General features: G+C 35.6%; 4 protein-coding genes across 5 annotated transcripts; all 4 read left to right on the top strand.

The window, feature by feature from the left end:
- The first annotated feature begins 419 nt into the window (after window positions 1–419).
- LOC126678940 (disease resistance protein RGA2-like) lies at window positions 420–4228 on the top strand. Its single transcript, XM_050373859.2, has 2 exons — window positions 420–3219; window positions 3304–4228. Exon 1 carries the CDS (start codon window positions 524–526, stop codon window positions 3209–3211), a length of 2688 nt encoding a protein of 895 aa, XP_050229816.1. The 5' UTR covers window positions 420–523; the 3' UTR covers window positions 3212–3219; window positions 3304–4228.
- Window positions 4229–4918: 690 nt separating this feature from the next.
- LOC130014536 (disease resistance protein RGA2-like) lies at window positions 4919–8258 on the top strand. The gene is made up of 2 exons (XM_050373863.2): window positions 4919–7951; window positions 8053–8258. Exons 1-2 carry the CDS (start codon window positions 5483–5485, stop codon window positions 8119–8121), a joined length of 2538 nt encoding a protein of 845 aa, XP_050229820.1. The 5' UTR covers window positions 4919–5482; the 3' UTR covers window positions 8122–8258.
- A 1782-nt stretch (window positions 8259–10040) lies between these two features.
- LOC130014683 (putative disease resistance protein RGA1) lies at window positions 10041–13819 on the top strand. Of its 2 annotated transcripts, XR_007640773.2 has the most exons (3): window positions 10041–12818; window positions 12920–13250; window positions 13422–13819. XR_007640773.2 is itself a non-coding variant. In XM_056105466.1 (2 exons), exons 1-2 carry the CDS (start codon window positions 10341–10343, stop codon window positions 12974–12976), a joined length of 2535 nt encoding a protein of 844 aa, XP_055961441.1. In that variant the 5' UTR covers window positions 10041–10340; the 3' UTR covers window positions 12977–13819. The 2 variants fall into 2 exon arrangements, 1 of the variants encoding a protein (XP_055961441.1); XM_056105466.1 differs by having other exon boundaries at window positions 12920–13819.
- Window positions 13820–14917: 1098 nt separating this feature from the next.
- On the top strand, window positions 14918–18019 carry LOC130014676 (putative disease resistance protein RGA3). The gene is made up of 2 exons (XM_056105610.1): window positions 14918–17682; window positions 17784–18019. The coding sequence occupies exons 1-2, from the start codon at window positions 15200–15202 to the stop codon at window positions 17815–17817; spliced, it is 2517 nt and encodes an 838-aa protein (XP_055961585.1). The 5' UTR covers window positions 14918–15199; the 3' UTR covers window positions 17818–18019.
- Window positions 18020–18777: the final 758 nt, after the last annotated feature.

The following is an 18777-nucleotide window of genomic DNA, read 5'->3' on the forward strand; positions in this document are numbered from 1 at the left end:
ATTGCTATTCGATGCACGTCTGCAATGCCAGAAAAATGACCATCGATGGCTGAGGTTGCACGAGAACGTGTTTCCATAATCTCGAGAACTCAGCTTCCACATTCATACTCGTCTACTTTCGACGGGGGATTAGCCCATTATTTTTTAAGGTTTCATATTGGGTGACTGTGAGTGTATCCTAAATGACCCTTATCTTCCATACTTGTTTTTCTTCTTTAAACTTTAAAGTGCTTTCAGACTTGTAAATTGTTTGCAGGTAGGGGCAATACTTTCTGTTCAAATTGAATCAAATCGAACCCATTTTATTGGAATTTTAAATATTTTAGTTTTTCGTTCAGCTTGTACCGGAAGTAAACTGAACATGTTTTATTTTTAAACGAATTGAACCAGAAAAAACTAATCATTTTTATAATTTTTAACTGATCTAAATTAAATCTATCGATACAGCTCGATCATTCTATTTTTAATAATTTTAGGTGGGTTGTTGGTTATAAAAATAAATAAATTGTACTAATCAGATTACATGGGAAATGAAAAAGAAAAGGAAAAAGAAAAGAAATCAGTTTTTGAGACACATCTCAACACTCCAAGCTCGACTCCGTTCTGCCTTTTCTCCTCCCCAATAAACGGAAATTGCGACGCTTCTCATCACATCCCAAAAGAAAAGCCGATTCCCGGAGTTCATAACGGAATTCGAAATCCGGCGAGAGTTCTCTCAACAAAACCCAATTTAGTTGCCCGATTAAAAAAAATGGCTGATTCTCTTCTACTCAACCTTACACAGAGCGTTCTCGAAAAGCTAGCCTCTCTTGCCCTCCATGAATTTTTCTTGGCTTGGGGACTTGAAACTGATCTTCAACAAATTAAGAAGCTTTTAAAGGTCGTAACAGCTGTGCTTTTGGACGCCGAGCAGCACCAATCACGCAACCACCGGATTCAAGTGTGGCTTGAGGACCTCACAGATGTCCTTTATGATATAGAAGATACCGTCGATGAATTCGAGTGCGAAGCACTGAGAAGGCAAGTGGTGAAAGATGCGGGGGACACTACCACAAAGGTAAGCCGCTTCTTTTCAAGCTCTAATTCACTTGCATTCCGCTTTAAAATGGCCCATAAACTAAAGAACCTTAGAGAGAGAGTAGCTGCAATTGTTAAGCTTAAGTCTGATTTTGGTTTGACTGAGGGGGTCAATGGTATGCAAGTCATTCGCAGGGAGAGGAAATTGACCTACTCCTTTGTGGATGCTGCAACTGTTATTGGGAGGGACGATGATAAAGAGAAGATCATAGGTCATTTATTGAATCATGTCGATGTTGAAAATGTCTCTGTTCTTCCAATTATGGGAATTGGAGGTCTGGGGAAGACTACACTAGCTAAGCTGGTGTATAATGATCAAAGGGTAAACAGTCATTTTGAGATGAAGGTTTGGGCATGCATCTCCAATGACTTTGATTTGGAAAAAGTTCTTAGAAAAATCAACGAGGCTGTCACAGGTCAACAATGTAGAGGCTGGGGTGTAGAACAATTGCAAGCATTCTTGAGGGAGACTATTAACAATAAAAGATACTTGCTTATCTTAGATGATGTGTCCAATGATGACCGTCGAAAGTGGAATGAATTGAGAGATTTGTTGATGGGGGGTGCTAACAGAAGTAGAATTCTAGTCACAACAAGAGAAAATAGTGTTGCCTCACTCATGGCTAGTGTTCAACCTTACCGTTTGAATGATCTTTCTCATAAAAATTGTCTCTCTTTGTTTCTCAAATGTGCATTTAAAGACGCACAAGATGTGGAACACTTCCCAAATCTTGTAAAAATGGGTGAAGAAATTGTAAATAAATGCAAAGGAGTTCCTCTAGCAGTAGTAACACTAGGAAATTTGCTTTACTCAATCACAAGTGAGCATGAGTGGAAATATGTAAGGGATAGTGAGTTATGGAAACTAGAGCAAAAGGAGGATGATATAATGCCTGCACTAAGAATAAGTTATGAGCAGTTGCCATCTAACTTGAAAAGATGCTTTGCATACTGTTCATTTTTTCCTAAGGATCATGATTATACTAACTTTGAACTAATTTATTTTTGGATGGCACATGGGCTTCTTCAGTGCAAGAATGAGAATGAGGAGTTAGAACATGTTGGATTGCGTTACTTTGAAGAGTTATGTTCGAGATCCTTTTTCCAAGATTATGATCAATTGATTGACGGGGTCAGCTGTAAAATGCATGATTTGTTGCATGATCTTGCGCTATCATTGACACAAAAAGAGTGCTCAATAGTCACATCAGCAACCAAACAAATACCCAAAAATGTTCGGCATTTGTTATTTGCTAACCCTAATTTGCTTCCTGAAAGTCTCCCTGTGATCTTACAAGGTTTAGCCAGTGTACGAACCATTGCACCCTTTGGTTACTCGGAATTTATTAGCCAATCATTCATCCATTCATTAGATTTGTCAAGATTTCAATTTCTGCGATACTTGGATTTGAGACATTCAGAAATAGAGATACTGCCAGAAAGTATTGGTATGTTAAAGCATTTGAGATTTCTCAATTTATCTGGGTCCAAAATAACAAGATTGCCTAATTCTGTTTGCAAGTTACAGAGCTTACATACTCGATTGCTTTTATTATGTAATGGAATGGAAGAGCTACCTAGAGACATGAGGTTGTTCATCAGCCTTAGAACTCTGACAATAACCACAAAGCAGAAGTGTTTGCCAAATAATGGAATAGGCTGTTTGAAATCTCTCCAAAGTTTGGTAATTTTTTCATGTGAAAATATAGAATTCTTGTTTAAAGATATGCAGGGTCTCAACAGCCTTCGAAATCTGATTATCATGAAATGTCGAAGCTTAAAAAGTTTGCCGCAGAGTATAAAGTACTCGACTTCATTAAAGTTTCTTTCTATCGGGAATTGTGAGAACCTTGATTTGGAAATGGAGGAGGAAGAGAACGATAATCAAAATCAATTATGCCGCCTTGAAATACTGTTACTTGAAGATATACCAAAATTGGTGAAATTGCCACGGTGGCTTCTCAATAGTTCCACCAGCACCCTTCAACTCTTATCTCTTGCACACTTGCCCAACATGAAAGAGTTCCCTGCTTGCTTCACTGGTCTTCAAGATTTACGTATAGAAGATTGCAAATTACTTATGGAAGATTTGTCCAAGATTCCTCATGTCCCCAAAATTCTTGTTGATGGCTAGGAGTTCAGGTATTTTGACCCTCTAACCTTGTTTGTTTTAAATGTTCAATCTTTTAATTTAATTGTACTGCTAATTTTTGTTTCCAACTTCAGTGGCAGCTACAACCCACAAGAAGAAACTATCAGCCCTGCGATCCTAAAAAGAAGTTTAATTATCCAGTATTCTATTAATTTAGTATCGAGGCGAGTATAACCATATAAATAATAAAGTTGTTTTACTAAATTTAAATATTGATGTATAATTAAGATATCATATATTTAATTTTCATTTGTGGTACCATCAACAATGCTACTCTGTATCATTAATGATTTGTTGTTTCAGACTTGTTGGTTCTGTTATTTCATTTATTTTCTTAAAAATTAAATTCTATTTATTTTTGGATAGTAAACTTTTTGTATTGTGTAACTCTTTGATCGTATTGCACTTTTTGTATTGTGCAACTCTCTGTTAGGAGTTTGCACTTTATGATGTTTTACGGAATTGAGTATGTGCTTAGTGAAGCTGACCAACCAAAGATGCAAAGGTAACTGTTAGGAGTTTGGGCAAGTAAGATTACATAGACTGGTTAGAGAAAAGTTCTTACTTAACAGTTTCTCTATGAGCAGCTAAATTTTGTTAATCTTGTTTTCTGATTATGGATTCTTATTAATGTCTATTAGCTGCTAAGCTATGTTGCACATAAACTTGTTAAATCCTACGTTGCAAACAAGGAATGGTGGGAGGAAACTGAGAAGAAATTCCGAGCATGGCCTCATACTGCAGGACCACCCATGGTGATGAATCCAATCAGTAGTCAGAACTTTATTGTGAAGTGAAGGTCCGTGAATCTTAATCGTGTAATTAACTATTTGTTGGTTTATGTTTTTATCTGGTTTTGGTTGTTAGGACATGGCCGCAATTAGCTGGTTTGGGGCCTTTGTGTTTTTAATATATGCCATTAGCATGCAAATACAGGTATCTTTGCTCAAGAGGCATAAATAGCAGTAAAGAGTTCATTATTGGTGTCTTTTGCATTCATATTTGCTCTGGTTTCTGGAATTGATCGGATTTGCTTGTCTCGGTTTATAAATGTAATAGCTTTGCGTTACATATTTTGATAATCTTGGCAGTGACAACCAGGCTATATCATTTCGTTGCTCCTCCTACTATCAGGGGGTGTGCATTTGGTTTAAATGGGATTTAAATTTTCAATTTTAAAAAAACTGAATTGAACCGATTTTACAATTTGAAACGTTTCAAGACAAATTGAACCAGTTAGTTTGGTTCCGTTTTTTGGCTCATTTTTGTATCAACACTAATTTGATAGTTGGTTCGGTTTTTTTACACCCAACTCCCTTTGGATATTGGGTTGTAGCAAGTTGTACGGTTATCCTAATGCAGTTAAAATTTTAATGCTGCAATCACTCCTAAACTTTTCGTTGTTGAAATTCTGATAGTTTTACGAGGCATTACAGATTCTGTGTGATGGGAACCAAGTTGTACTTAATTATTTGTTTAATAAGAGTTAAACACATGATAAATTAGGTAAAATGCAGTCAATTGAGTATCATGTTTGAGTTTTAAAAAATCCTCAACATATATTGATATTTTGAGTTTCTGTAGCAGATCATGCATTAAAAAATTAAAATTAAAATAATTATCTTCTAACAAAATATTTATATATTATACTAATTTACTAAAGAAAAGAAAAGCAAACTGAAATTAAACAAAGAATCACTTTACCCCCTCAACTTGGCACAAAATATCAAAAAAATCCAAAATTGGAAAATCGGAACATTTATATCCTGAATTTGTCAAAACCGGGTCAAAAATACCCCTATACTGGCGTGGCACCAATTGGAGAATGAGTTTCTAATTAATCATAATTTAAACTTTAATTAATGTAAAGGGATTTTTTTAAATCTTTTTTCAAAAATGAAGGAACTGAGCTTACTTCCAGTTCTAGAAACAAAGCGTGTGAGGAGAATTGCTCAGATGGCTCCGCCTAATTTGGTGGTCTATTCCCACTTGCCAATTTTCTTCTCTTTTTGATATTTTTTTGATTTCTTGCATTTTCTTTGACTCTGTCAATCACCCTTAAAATGTCTTCTGAATACGTAAATAATTGACTCTGCTCATTGACTTGGCTCCATTGAACATATTCACGTTTTAGGCATAAATTAATCAAGAACCTACAAATCTGCAATATTTTATTGCATTGCTTTCTCATTCGTTTTCATACCTCTACTTGTCACTTCACTTGTTCCTTAATTACAATTTACAAACAAAACAATGGCTGAATCTCTTCTACTCAACCTTGCTCAGAGCGTTCTCGAAAAGCTAGCCTCCCTTGCACTCGAAGAGATTTTCTTGGCGTGGGGATTTGCAAGTGATCTTCAACAAATTAACAAGCTCTTAAAGACCATAACAGCTGTGCTTTTGGACGCTGAACTTCACCAATCACGGAACCTCCGGATACAAGTGTGGCTCGAGGACCTCAAATTTGTCCTTTATGACATCGAAGATGTGGTGGATGAATTCGATTGCGAAACATTGAGAAGGCAAGTGGTGAAAGCAGCAGGGAATACTAGCAGAAAAGTAAGCCGCTTCTTTTCAAGCTCTAATTCACTTGCATTCCGCTTTAGAATGGCCCATAAACTAAGGATCATTAGGGAGAGAGTAGCTCAAATTGTTAAACTTAAGTCTGATTTTGGTTTGACTGAGGGGGTCAATGATAGGCAAGTCAATCGCAGGGAGAGGAAATCAACCTACTCCTTTGTGGATGTTGCGACTGTCATTGGGAGGGACGACGATAAAAAGAAGATCTTAGATCATTTATTGAACCATGTGGATGTTGAAAATGTCTCCATTCTTCCAATAGTGGGGATAGGGGGTTTGGGTAAGACTACTTTAGCTAAGCTGGTGTATAATGATGAAAGGGTAAAGAGTCATTTTGAGATGAAGGTGTGGACATGTATCTCCGATGACTTTGATTTGGAAGTAGTTCTTAGAAAAATCATCCAGGCTGCCACAGGTCGAAAATGTATAGGCTGGGGTATAGAACAGTTGCAAGCATTCTTGAGGAAGACTATTAACAATAAAAAATACTTGCTTATCTTAGATGATGTGTGGAATGAGGACCGCCGGAAATGGAATGAATTGAGATCTTTATTGATGGGGGGTGCTAACGGAAGTAGGATTCTAGTCACGACAAGGAAAAATAGTGTTGTCTCAGTCATGGCTAATGTTCCACCTTACAATTTAGATGATCTTTCTCATAAGAATTGTTTGTCTTTGTTTCTCAAATGTGCATTCAAAGACGGACAAGATGTGAAACACTATCCAAATCTACTAAAAATAGGCGAAGAAATTGTACGAAAATGCAAAGGAGTTCCTCTAGCCGTAGTAACATTAGGAAATTTGCTTTATTCTATCACCAGTGAGCATGAGTGGAAATCTGTAAAAAATAGTGAGATCTGGAAACTAGAGCAAAAGGAGGATGATATAATGCCAGCACTAAAGATAAGTTACGAGCATTTGCCTTCTTACTTGAAAAGATGCTTCGCATACTGTTCATTTTTCCCAAAGGATTATCAATATGCTCACTTGGAATTAATTCAGTTATGGATGGCACATGGGCTTCTTCAGTCAAAGAATGAGAATGAAGAGTTAGAAGATGTTGGTTTGCATTATTTCAAGGAGTTATGTTCGAGATCTTTCTTCCAAGATTTTGTACAATTGTTTGGTTCAGTCTGTTGTAAAATCCATGATCTGATGCATGATCTTGCGTTATCATTGACACAAAAAGAGTGCTCAATAGTAACATCAACAACCCAACAAATACCTGAAAATGTTCGGCATTTGTTATTTGCCAACCCCGATTTACTTCAAGGAAGTTTCCCTATGATCGTACAAGGTTTAGACAGTGTACGAACCATTGCACCTATTGTTGACTCCGACTTTATTAGCCAACCATTCATCGAGACATTGTATTTGCCAAGATTTCTATTTCTGCGGTTTTTGAATTTGAGAAATTCAAAAATAGAGATACTGCCTGAAGGTATTGGTATGCTAAAGCATTTGAGATTTGTCAATTTAGCTGGATCCAAAATAAGACGACTGCCTAATTCTATTTGCAAGTTACAGAGCTTACAAGCTCTTTGGCTTTTAGGCTGTACTGGAATTGAAGAGTTACCCAGAGACATGAGGTGTTTCATCAGCCTTAGATCTTTGTCAATAACCACAAAGCAAAAGTATTTAACAAACAATGGAATAGGATGCTTGAAATCTCTTCGATATTTGGAAATTTATTTGTGTCAAAATATAGAATACCTGTTCGAAGATATGCAAGGTCTCACCAGCCTCCGACAACTGTCTATCAAGCTTTGTTCGAGATTAAAAAGCTTGCCGCAGAGTATAAAGTACCTGGCTTCATTGGAGTTTCTTGTCATAAATGGCTGTAAGAACCTTGATTTGGAAATGGAGGAAAGCAATAATCAACAAGACTTCACTCAATTCCGCCGCCTTGAAAAATTGATACTTGGATATCTACCAAAATTGGTGGAATTTCCACGGTGGCTTCTCTATAGTTACACCAACACTCTTCAGTACTTTCGTCTAGTAAACTGTTACGACCTGAAAGAGTGGCCTTCTTGCTTCACTTGTCTTCAAGAATTACATATAGATAACTGTGGAAGGTTTGCAGCAAGTGATTGGTCCAGCATTGCTCTTGTCCCCAAACTTCTTATCGATGGAGTTGAGGTATCTTATCCCATTTCTTCATCTAACCTTGTGTGTTTTTCAATTGTTTATTCTTTTAATTTAGTTGTCCAACTCATTTTTGTTTCTGACTTCTATGGCAGCTACAACCCACAGAAAGAAACTATCGACCATCATCGGATCCAAATGTTGTTGTTGACGTTAATTTGTAATATTTACCAACTTAAATCTAAAGAGTGCAAGTGTGTTTTTGTTTTAAAATGATTTTTTTAGTTCAACTGTTCAGTATTCTTTCACTATATTGGTTCCAATAAATTTAGATTAGGATTGATTATAACCATATAAATAATGAAGTTCTCTTTACTAAATTTTTAGGCTGTTGTATATCCAAAACTCGAACTCGGGATTTCTGATTAATTTTATTTGTATGTTTTGTCAAGGTAGCCAAATTCATAGTTTATAATTTAATCATAATTAGCGTAACTTGACAAAAACCACAAATCGAAAGTTTTTGCCAACAAATGGAATAGGGTACGATGGATCATTGCACTCTATGTCGAGCAAGTAGAGAATTGATGTCATGGTAACAAAATATATTATTGGTGCTGTTGTTTGCCATCGAATGTGTATGTGACCAGCTAGGCAAAAAGATATTGGAAGGTATACTTTATTCTCTTGTTACAATTTGAAATGTTCTAAATCAAATTGAACCAGTTGGTTTGATTGATTTCTTTTCTTTAGTTTGGTTCAGTCTTTTGGACTCTGTTTTTAGGAAAATTGATGTGAAACTTTACTATCAAAATTGAATCGCTTTTTAATAATTTAAATCAAACTAAATTGAATTTGTCAGAAGTGTGTCTTTTTACACCCGTACTCCTTGTGGATGTTGACTTTCAGCAAGTTGTACATTAATCTTCATGCAGTTAAGATTTTAATGCTCTCATTGCTCTTAAGTTTACCATGTTCAAATTTTGATAGTTTTGAAGAATTACAATTTCTGTGTGATAAGCACCAAGTTATACTTATTTGAAAAGCTTGGTGCCTATGAGTACTACTCAAAAGGTATACCTAAAGTCAAGGAACATAAACTATCTTCGTCAAGGTTCGAGAAGGTAGTGGTGAAGCTACAACTGCTACACGAAAGGTATGCTACTTTCAATTGCTAAACTTTAATCTCATTTTGGTTCGAGTAAAAGGAAGTGATTCACAGAGGAAGCTGATCCCCTCCTTTGTGAATTACAAACACAAGAATTGCAAGTTCACGAGCGCGACTTGCACCAATATAAAAATTGCAAGTTGCGCTTATAATTGCAAGTTCGCGAGCGCACCATAAATTGGCATATATTTTCAATATCTCAAAATATACAACAATTTCAATAGACAAAAAGGGAATTTTTCAATGAAAAAAATATTAGTTAAATTCAAGTGGAGACATATTCTTTCAATATTAGAGGTGAATGGCCTTTCAACAGCTAAAGGATTACCAGTAGATTTAAGAAATAAACTGTTAGTCTTTCTTGACTTAGCATAACTCATATAAGGTTCTATTTATGTTTAAGGCATAATCAAGAACCTCTAGACTTATTTTCTTGGCTCGCTTTATTTCTTCATCTTTTTCCTTAGTGCGGTTAATCAAATCGCTGCATCTCTTCGTTGATTTCCAAGAAAAGATGGCTGAATCTCTTCTTTTCCACTTTTGCAGTGAGTCCTCCCTCTCCTAAGGTTAGTCTCTCTTGCACTCGATGATTTTTCTTGGCTTTGGGATTCGAAAGTGATCTTGAAAAGATTTAGTCTTGGTCAACAACAAATGCAACTATTAATTATATTATCTCATTAATCAGGACGGCTGCCATAATGTTTTTGTATATTTAGTTATGTGCAGATGTTCCCAAGCTTTTTTTTGTTGACATAATGTTCTCAAGTTAGTAGTACTACTATTTTTGTTCGTTTGATTGAACATTTCAATAGGCAAAATATACCTTTCAACAGATACTAGTTAAATGCAAGTGGAGACATATTTCTTTCAATATTAGATGCAAATTACCTTTCAACAGATAAACAATTACTAGTGGATTTAAGGGGGCAGATTGAAAGTCTTCCTTGACTTGATAATTATTAACTAATCAATTGATTAAATAACACGTAAGGTAGTTGGTAAGAAACATCAGCTGATTAATTATACTATGTCATCTCTAATAATGCAGTATTTTTGCCAATTTCTTTGTCTCAATATGGAATTAGTTGTCAACCCTGAGACTTGGATGTCGTGCTAATACAGCAAGAGCGTTTACTTGGCTAACATTAAATATGTTCATGTTTTAAGCATAGAAAGGCATATTCAAGCTGCAACATTTTCTTGCCTGACTTTCTCTTTTTTTTTCTTTATAAATCTACATCTCGTTTTACTAATTCCTTGTTTACAAAGAAAAGAATGGCTGAATCTCTTCTGCTCAACCTTGCAGAGAGCGTTCTTGGAAAATTAGGCTCTCTTGTGCTGGAAGAATTTTTCTTGGTATGGAGACTAGAGAGTGATCTTGAACAAATTAAGAAGCTCTTAAAGGGTATCACGGCTGTGCTTTTGGACGCTGAGCAGCAGCAATCCCAGAACCACCGGATACAAGTGTGGCTTGAGGAGCTCAAAGATGTCCTTTATGATATAGAAGATGTCGTGGATGAATTTGAGTGTGAAGGGTTGAGAAGGCAAGTGGTGAAAGCTGCAAGGAATACGACCAGAAAGATACGTCGTTACCTTTCAAGTTCTAATCCACTAGCATTCTGCTTTAGAATGGCCTATAAACTGAAGAACATTAGAGAGAGAGTAGGTAAACTTGTTAAACTTAAGTCTGATTTTGGTTTGACCGAGGGGGTCAATGACAGGCAAGTCATTAGCAAAAAGAGGAAATTGACTCACTCCTTTGTGGATGCTGCAACTGTCATTGGGAGAGATGGAGATAAAGAAAATATCATAGATCATTTATTAAATCCTGTGGATGTTGAAAATGTCTCCATTCTTCCAATTGTGGGGTTAGGAGGTCTGGGTAAGACTACACTAGCTAAGCTGGTGTATAATGATCAAAGGGTACAAAATCATTTTAAGATAAAGGTGTGGGCATGCATCTTCGATGACTTTGATTTGCAGGAAGTTCTTAGAACAATTATCCAGGCTGCCACAAGTCAGGAATGTAAAGGTTGGGATATAGAAAAATTGCAAGCATTCTTGAGAGAGACTGTTAACAATAAAAAATACTTGCTTATCTTAGATGATGTTTGGAATGAGGACCGCCGGAAGTGGAATGAATTGAGAGCTTTATTGATGGGGGGTGCTAAGGGAAGTTGGATTATAGTCACGACTAGAAAAAATAGTGTTGTCTCACTCATGGCTAATGTTCCACCTTACAATTTAAATGTACTTTCTTATAAGAATTGTTTGTCTTTGTTTCTCAAATGTGCATTTAAAGATGGACAAGAAGTGAAACACTATCCAAATCTAGTTAGAATAGGTGAAGAAATTGTACGAAAATGCAAAGGAGTTCCTCTAGCAGTAGAAACATTAGGAAATTTGCTTTATTCCATCACCAGCGAACGCGAGTGGAAATCTGTAAGGGATAAAGAGATCTGGAAACTGGAGCAAAAAGAGGATGATATAATGTCTGCGCTAACGATTAGTTATGAGCAGTTGCCATCTTACTTGAAAAGATGCTTTGCATACTGTTCATTTTTTCCGAAAGATCATACATATAGTGATTTTAGATTAATTTATTTTTGGATGGCACATGGGCTGCTTCAGTCAAAGAACGAGCATGAAGAATTAGAAGATGTTGGATTGCGTTACTTCAAAGAGTTATGTTCGAGATCTTTTTTCCAAGATTTTGATCAACTGATTGGTTTGGTTCGTTGTAAAAGAATGGCTGATCTGATGCATGATCTAGCGTTATCATTAACACAAAAAGAGTGCTCAATAGTAACATCGGAAACCCAACAAATACCCGGAAATGTTCGGCATTTGTTATTTGCGGATCTTAATTCACTTCCTAAACCTATCCCTATGAGCTTGCAAGGTTTAGACAGTGTTCGAACCATTGCACCTTTTGTTGACTCGGAATTTATTAGTCAATCATTCCTCCAGACATATTTGCCAAGATTTCAATTTCTGCGGTACTTGGATTTGAGACATTCTGAGATAGAGATACTGCCGGAAGGTGTTGGTGTGTTAAAGCATTTGAGATTTCTTAGTTTATCCGTGTCCAAAATGAGAAGACTACCTAATTCTATTTGCAAATTACAGAGCTTACAAACTTTATGGCTTAAAGGCTGTGATGGAATTGAAGAGTTACCAAGTGACATGAGGTGCTTCATCAGCCTTAGATCTCTGTCAATAACCACAAAGCAAAAGTTGTTTCCAAATGATGGAATAGGCTGCTTGAAATCTCTTCGATGTTTAGAAATTTATTTGTGTGAAAACGTAGAATACTTGTTTGAAGATATGCATGGTCTCGCCAGCCTTCGAAAACTGTCTATCGTGAATTGTTCAAGCTTAAAAAGTTTGCCGCAGAGTATGAAGTACCTGACTGCACTGGAGGTTCTTGTTATCAATGGCTGTGAGAACCTTGATTTGGAAATGGAGGAGGAAGAGAGCAATAATGAACAAGACTTGACTCAATTCTGCCGCCTTGAGAAAGTGATACTTGGATATCTACCAAAATTGGTGGAATTTCCGCGGTGGCTTCTCAATAGTTACTCCAACACTCTCCAATTCTTCCGTCTTGTAAACTGTTACAACCTGAAAGAGTGGCCTGCTTGCCCCACTTGTGTTCAAGAATTAGATATAGATCATTGTGGAAGGTTTACAACAAGGGATGATTGGTCTAGCATTGCTCATGTCCCCAAAATTCTTATCAACGGAGTTCAGGTATCTTTTCTCAGTTCTTCATCTAGCCTTGTACGTTTTTCAATTGTTTATTCATTTAATTTAATTGTACTAATCAATTTTGTTTCCAACTTCTATGGCAGCTACAACCCACAGCAAGGAACTGTGGAACATCCTATCCTAGCTGTTGTAGACCTTAAATAGTTGAAATTTTTTGAACTGGCAAGTTTAAACTGCAAAAGAAATCAAATTTTTTTAACCAAAAGCTAGTCTTGGATTAATTCTTGTGTGTTTCAGCTTATAGTGTTCCAACTTGCTGTATTTTCTTTTGTTTCCCAGGCACTACCCACGGTTGCAAACAAGGAATGGTGGGAAGAAATTGACAATAAATTCCAAACATGGCCTTGTACTGTCGGACCATTCCTGGTGATGAATCAAATCGGTCGTCAGAACTTCATTGTGAAATAATATTTGGTAATACCTTTGTTGGTTATGATTTTATCTGGTTTGGGTTCTTGGCGCATAGCCGCAATTAGCTGATTTGGGGCCTTTGCTTTTTTCATATTTGATTCATCATCCTACATATATGCTACTGGCATGCAAACTCTGTTATCTTTCATTAAATCAAATGATTCGTCATGGTAGAGAAGAAAAATGGCGCACGGACCGTACTCGAGCTTCGGATCAATGTCCCCAGAAGCAAGGAGTACGCCTGCGTGTTTCAACGAGCTCAAGAGAAATGAATAGCAGTAAACAGTTCAGAAGTGTTTATGGTGTCTTTTGCATTCATATTTGGTCTCTGGTTTCTGAATTGATCGGATATATATATATATCTGTGTTGGTTCATAAATGTAATAGCTCTGTAACCAGTTGGGTTGGTTGACTTTTTAAGTTAGGTTCTGTTTATTTACTCATTTTTTAGCAAAATTGATTTGAAATTTGGTTTGGTTTATTACACCCTGTTCCCTGTGGATGTTGGCATTTAGCAAGTTGTACATAGTATCTTAAAGCAGTTAAATATTTATTGCTGCAATTGCTCTTGAGCTTTTCATGTTGAAATTCGAATAGTTTTATGTGGCATTTACAGTTTTTGTGTGATTGGCACCAAGTTCTACTCATTTTTAAAAGAACTATATAAATAGTGATAAATATGCTAAAGTTTTTTAAATAAATATAACCTACTTAAAAACAATTATGTGAATTATTTTTTTGATTCCATAGACATTTTTGAAAGAAAAATAAGTTTAGTGGCAAAAGGTAAATTTTAATTTTGACAATAATATCATTTAACTTTTAGAAGGGGATATTAGTTTATTTTGATCAAATGTTAGGGAAAAACAATTAACTTTTTATAAGTTATTGAAAAATTAATAACCACTATAACCTAATGTCATGCAGTAAATAGTACTCCCTCCGTCCCATAAAGATAAGCCGTTTGGACAAACACGAGAATTAAAAAAAAAAGCAGTTAGATTAGTTAAAATTAATTTATTTGTGTACTTTTTCATTTTTAGCCTTTAATATTTTTTTTAAATAAATAAATAATGTATTGATGACTAATTTTTATATTGGTGTATTTTGCATTGGTATAAAAAAATAACATTTATTCCATATTGAAACATGGAGCAATTAATTAAGTTGAAGATAACAATGTACATTTATTAGGGGTAAATAAGACTTTTAGGCTTAAAATTATTAACCAAAAATAGAAGGTGCCCTATAATTTGAGACGTCTAAAATAGAAAAGTGACCTATATTTGTGAGACGGAGGGAGTAATTATTTTTGAAATTAAAAAGGAAATCAATCAACATTCAAACATACAGTTCAGCACTTCAAATTTAGGCCAAAACATCTTGTACTATCATATTTTATTTTGAAACCTCCTTTTATTTCATTGGTAATCCCGTCTAAAATGAGCACATAAATGAAATTGATCCTAATCTATTAGAATCAAGATTTAATCTATGCCTCCCGCCACTTCACAGTTACGAGTGATGACTAACAGTACAACAACCATACCATTACCGTCAAACAGAGAGTTATCTCGCATTCTTACTGTCAAATCCAAAGTCACCGCACCACCACACACACGGCGGTGCCAATTTAACCGCTCATCGTATACACGTTCTTCTTCTCTAGCTGTCTCTGGGGCTGAGTTCTTAGGAGAATTTGGCGGTGTTTTCCCACTAGGTTTCTTTTTTAATTTGTTGTGTTTTCTTTTGACTATCTATCACCATGTCTTCTTTTCCTTCTCAATATATGCAAATAATTGACTCTGCTCATTACTATACAATTACTTGCCAATTGCATGTCTGTTCATGCACCAAGCGTGTTGACTTTTTTTATTGAAGTATTTAAGCTTAGAAAGGCATTATTAAGTATTTGCAAGTCTGCAACATTTTCTTAAATCACAAACAAAACAATGGCTGATTCTCTTCTGCTCAACCTTGCACAGACCCTTCTTGAAAAGTTAGCTTCTCTTGCACTCCAACAAGTTTTCTTGGTTTGGGGACTTGAAACCCATCTTCAACAAATTAAGAAGCTTTTAAAGGCCATCACAGCTGTTCTTTTGGACGCGGAGCAGCACCAATCATGGAACCACCGGATACAAGTGTGGCTTGAGGACCTCAAAGATGTCCTTTATGACATTGAAGATGCCGTGGATGGATTCGAGTGTGAAGCTTTGAGAAGGCTAGTGGTGAAAGATGCAGGGAGTATTAGCAGAAAGGTACGCCGTTTCTTTTCAGGCTCTAATCCACTTGCATTCCGCTTTAAAATGGCCCATAAACTTAAGAACATTAGGGAGCGAGTAGCTGAAATTGTTAAACTTAAGTCTGATTTTGGTTTGACTGAGGGGGTCAATGATAGGCAACCCATTCGAACGGAAAGGAAATTGACCTACTCTTTTGTGGATGGTGCAACTGTCATTGGGAGGGATGAAGATAAAGATAGGATTATAGATCACTTATTGGACACTTTCAATAAAGAAAATGTCTCCATTCTTCCAGTTGTAGGGATAGGAGGTCTAGGAAAGACTACACTAGCTAAGCTTGTGTATAGTGATCAAAGGGTAAATAGTCATTTTGAGATGAAGGTATGGACATGCATCTCTGATGACTTTGACTTGCAGGAAGTTCTTAGAAAAATTAACAAGGCTGCCACAGGTAATACATGTATAGGGTGGGATATAGAACAATTGCAAGCATTATTGAGGGAGACTCTTAACAATAAAAAGTACTTGCTTATCTTAGATGATGTGTGGAATGAGGACCGTCGAAAATGGAATGAATTGAGATCTTTGTTGATGGGAGGTGCTAACGGAAGTCGGATTCTAGTCACGACAAGAAAAAACAGTGTTGCCTCTGTCATGGCTAATGTTCCACCTTACAATTTAAATGATCTTTCTCATCGGAATTGTGTCTCTTTGTTTCTCAAAAGTGCATTTAAAGATGCACAAGATGTGGAACACTATCCAAATCTGGTAAAAATAGGTGAAGAAATTGTAAGAAAATGTAGAGGAGTTCCTCTAGCAGTGTTAACATTAGGAAATTTGCTTTATTCCATCACCAGTGAGCATGAGTGGAAATCAATAAGGGATAGCGAGATGTGGAAACTAGAGCAAAAGGAGGATGATATAATGCCTGCACTAACAATAAGCTATGAGCAGCTGCCATCTTACTTGAAAAGATGCTTCGCCTACTGTTCATTTTTTCCAAAGGATCACATTTATAGTGATTATAGACTAATTCATTTTTGGATGGCACATGGGCTTCTTCAGTCAAAGAATGAGAATGAAGAGTTAGAAGATGTTGGCTTGCGTTATTTCAAAGAGTTATGTTCAAGATCTTTTTTTCAAGATTTTGATCAATGGATTGATTCAGTCCATTGTAAAATGCATGATCTAATGCATGATCTTGCATTGTCATTGACACAAAAAGAGTGCTCAATAGTAACATCAACAACCCAACAAATACCTGGAAATGTTCGGCATTTGCTATTTTCTGACCTTTATTCACTTCCTGAAAGTGTCCCTACAATCTTACAAGGTTTAGACGGCGTTCGAACCATTGCACTTCCTGTTGATCGTGAAGGCTTTAACAGCCAATCATTCATTGCGTTTTTGCCAAGATTTAAATTTCTGCGTTACTTGAATTTGAGAAATTCTCAAATAGAGATACTGCCGGAAGGTATTGGTAAGTTGAAACATTTGAGATTTCTCAATTTATCTATGTCTAAAATAAGAAGACTGCCTAATTCTGTTTGCACGTTACAGAGCTTACAAGCTCTTTGGCTTTTAGGCTGTACTGGAATTGAAGAGTTACCCAGAGACATGAGGTGTTTCATCAGTCTTAGATCTTTGTCAATAACCACAAAGCAAAAGTATTTACCAAATAATGGAATAGGATGCTTGAAATCTCTTCGATATTTGGATATTTATTTGTGTCAAAATATAGAATATTTGTTTGAAGATATGCACGGTCTCACCAGCCTTCGAAAACTGGATATGCGTGGTCTCACCAGTCTAAAAAGTTTGCCGCAGAGTATAAAGTACCTGACTGCATTAGAGTTTCTTTTTATTGATGGCTGTGAGAATCTTGATTTGGAAATAGCAGAAGGGAGCAATAACCAACAAGACTTCACTCAATTGTGCCGCCTTGAAAAATTGTTACTTGGACATCTACCAAAATTGGTGGAATTTCCGCGGTGGCTTCTCAATAGCTCCATCAACACCCTTCAACTCTTATCTCTTGCACACTGCCCTAACCTGAAAGAGTTGCCTGCTCGCCTCGCTTGTCTTCAAGAGTTAGATATAGTTGGTTGTGAACATTGCAGGCCTAAAACACGTCAAGATTGGTCCAACATTGCTCATGTCCCCAAAATTTGTATCAATGGCAAGGAGTCGAGGTATATTATCCCCTTTCGTCTTCCCAACTTGTCTGTTTTTAATTTATTTATTGTTTTCATTTAATTGTACTGATCATTTTGGTTTCCAACTTCTATGGCAGCTACAATCCACTGGAAGAAACTGTCAGCTCTTGAATCCCGAAAAGCTGTTGACTATCCAGTATGTTTTCTTTGTCCAACCATCTTTTCAAGTTAGCTGTCTGGTGGTTAATTCAGTTTCTATTCAAGTAATAACCATATCTATAGTAAAGTCCTCTTTATTAAATTTTACTTTGTTGCATATTCAGGATTCAAACTCGAGTATAACTCCATACATAGCAAATGTTTATATGATTGTTTTTAGCACCATATGTGTACAGAGTAAAGCAAATAATTAATGAGTAGATTACTCATAGAAACAATATGTACTCAGTCCACCACGTCATCCGTGAACTAAGCCTATTACATAATGACACATCTATATCTATATCTATCTATCTATATCTATCTATATCTATATCTATATCTATCTATACTATATATAAAAGCACGGATGGAGGGGGGGGACAGGCAAATTTACTGAATAATCCTTTTCAGCTTATTACTAAATAAAGGTTTTATAGTCATTAACTAATTAGTTATTTAATTAATCACTATTGTAAGTAAAGTCCTAACTAGAATAGGTAGCTAAATTATCTCCAATTTAGTTTTTAGTATGTAGAAAATAACTAAATTGTCTCCAAATTAGTAGGAATACCTATCTTTTAGTTTGATTGAACTATAAAATTAAAATACTGTATTTGGTCAATATAATATTATTTAAATTTCTATCTTATTATTTTTAAAGATATTACTAATAAAATTAAATTAATTATTTAATTATGGTTATTATAAAACCAAAAGAAGAATAAATTCAGTATGAAAAAAATTTAATAACCGAATATATTATATTTACTTTTACAAAAATTCTTAACTAATTTAATATTAATTATAAATAAAAAATTGATATAATGATAATAAATTTGCTAATATGTTCATTGACGAGTTACGTTACGAGTCACGTGCATAGCACGTAATGCGAAACTAGTCATTAAAATGATGACAATCTTGTAATAT

The sequence above is a fragment of the Mercurialis annua genome, linkage group LG4, assembly GCF_937616625.2.
Source record: "Mercurialis annua linkage group LG4, ddMerAnnu1.2, whole genome shotgun sequence".
Lineage (NCBI taxonomy): Eukaryota > Viridiplantae > Streptophyta > Magnoliopsida > Malpighiales > Euphorbiaceae > Mercurialis > Mercurialis annua.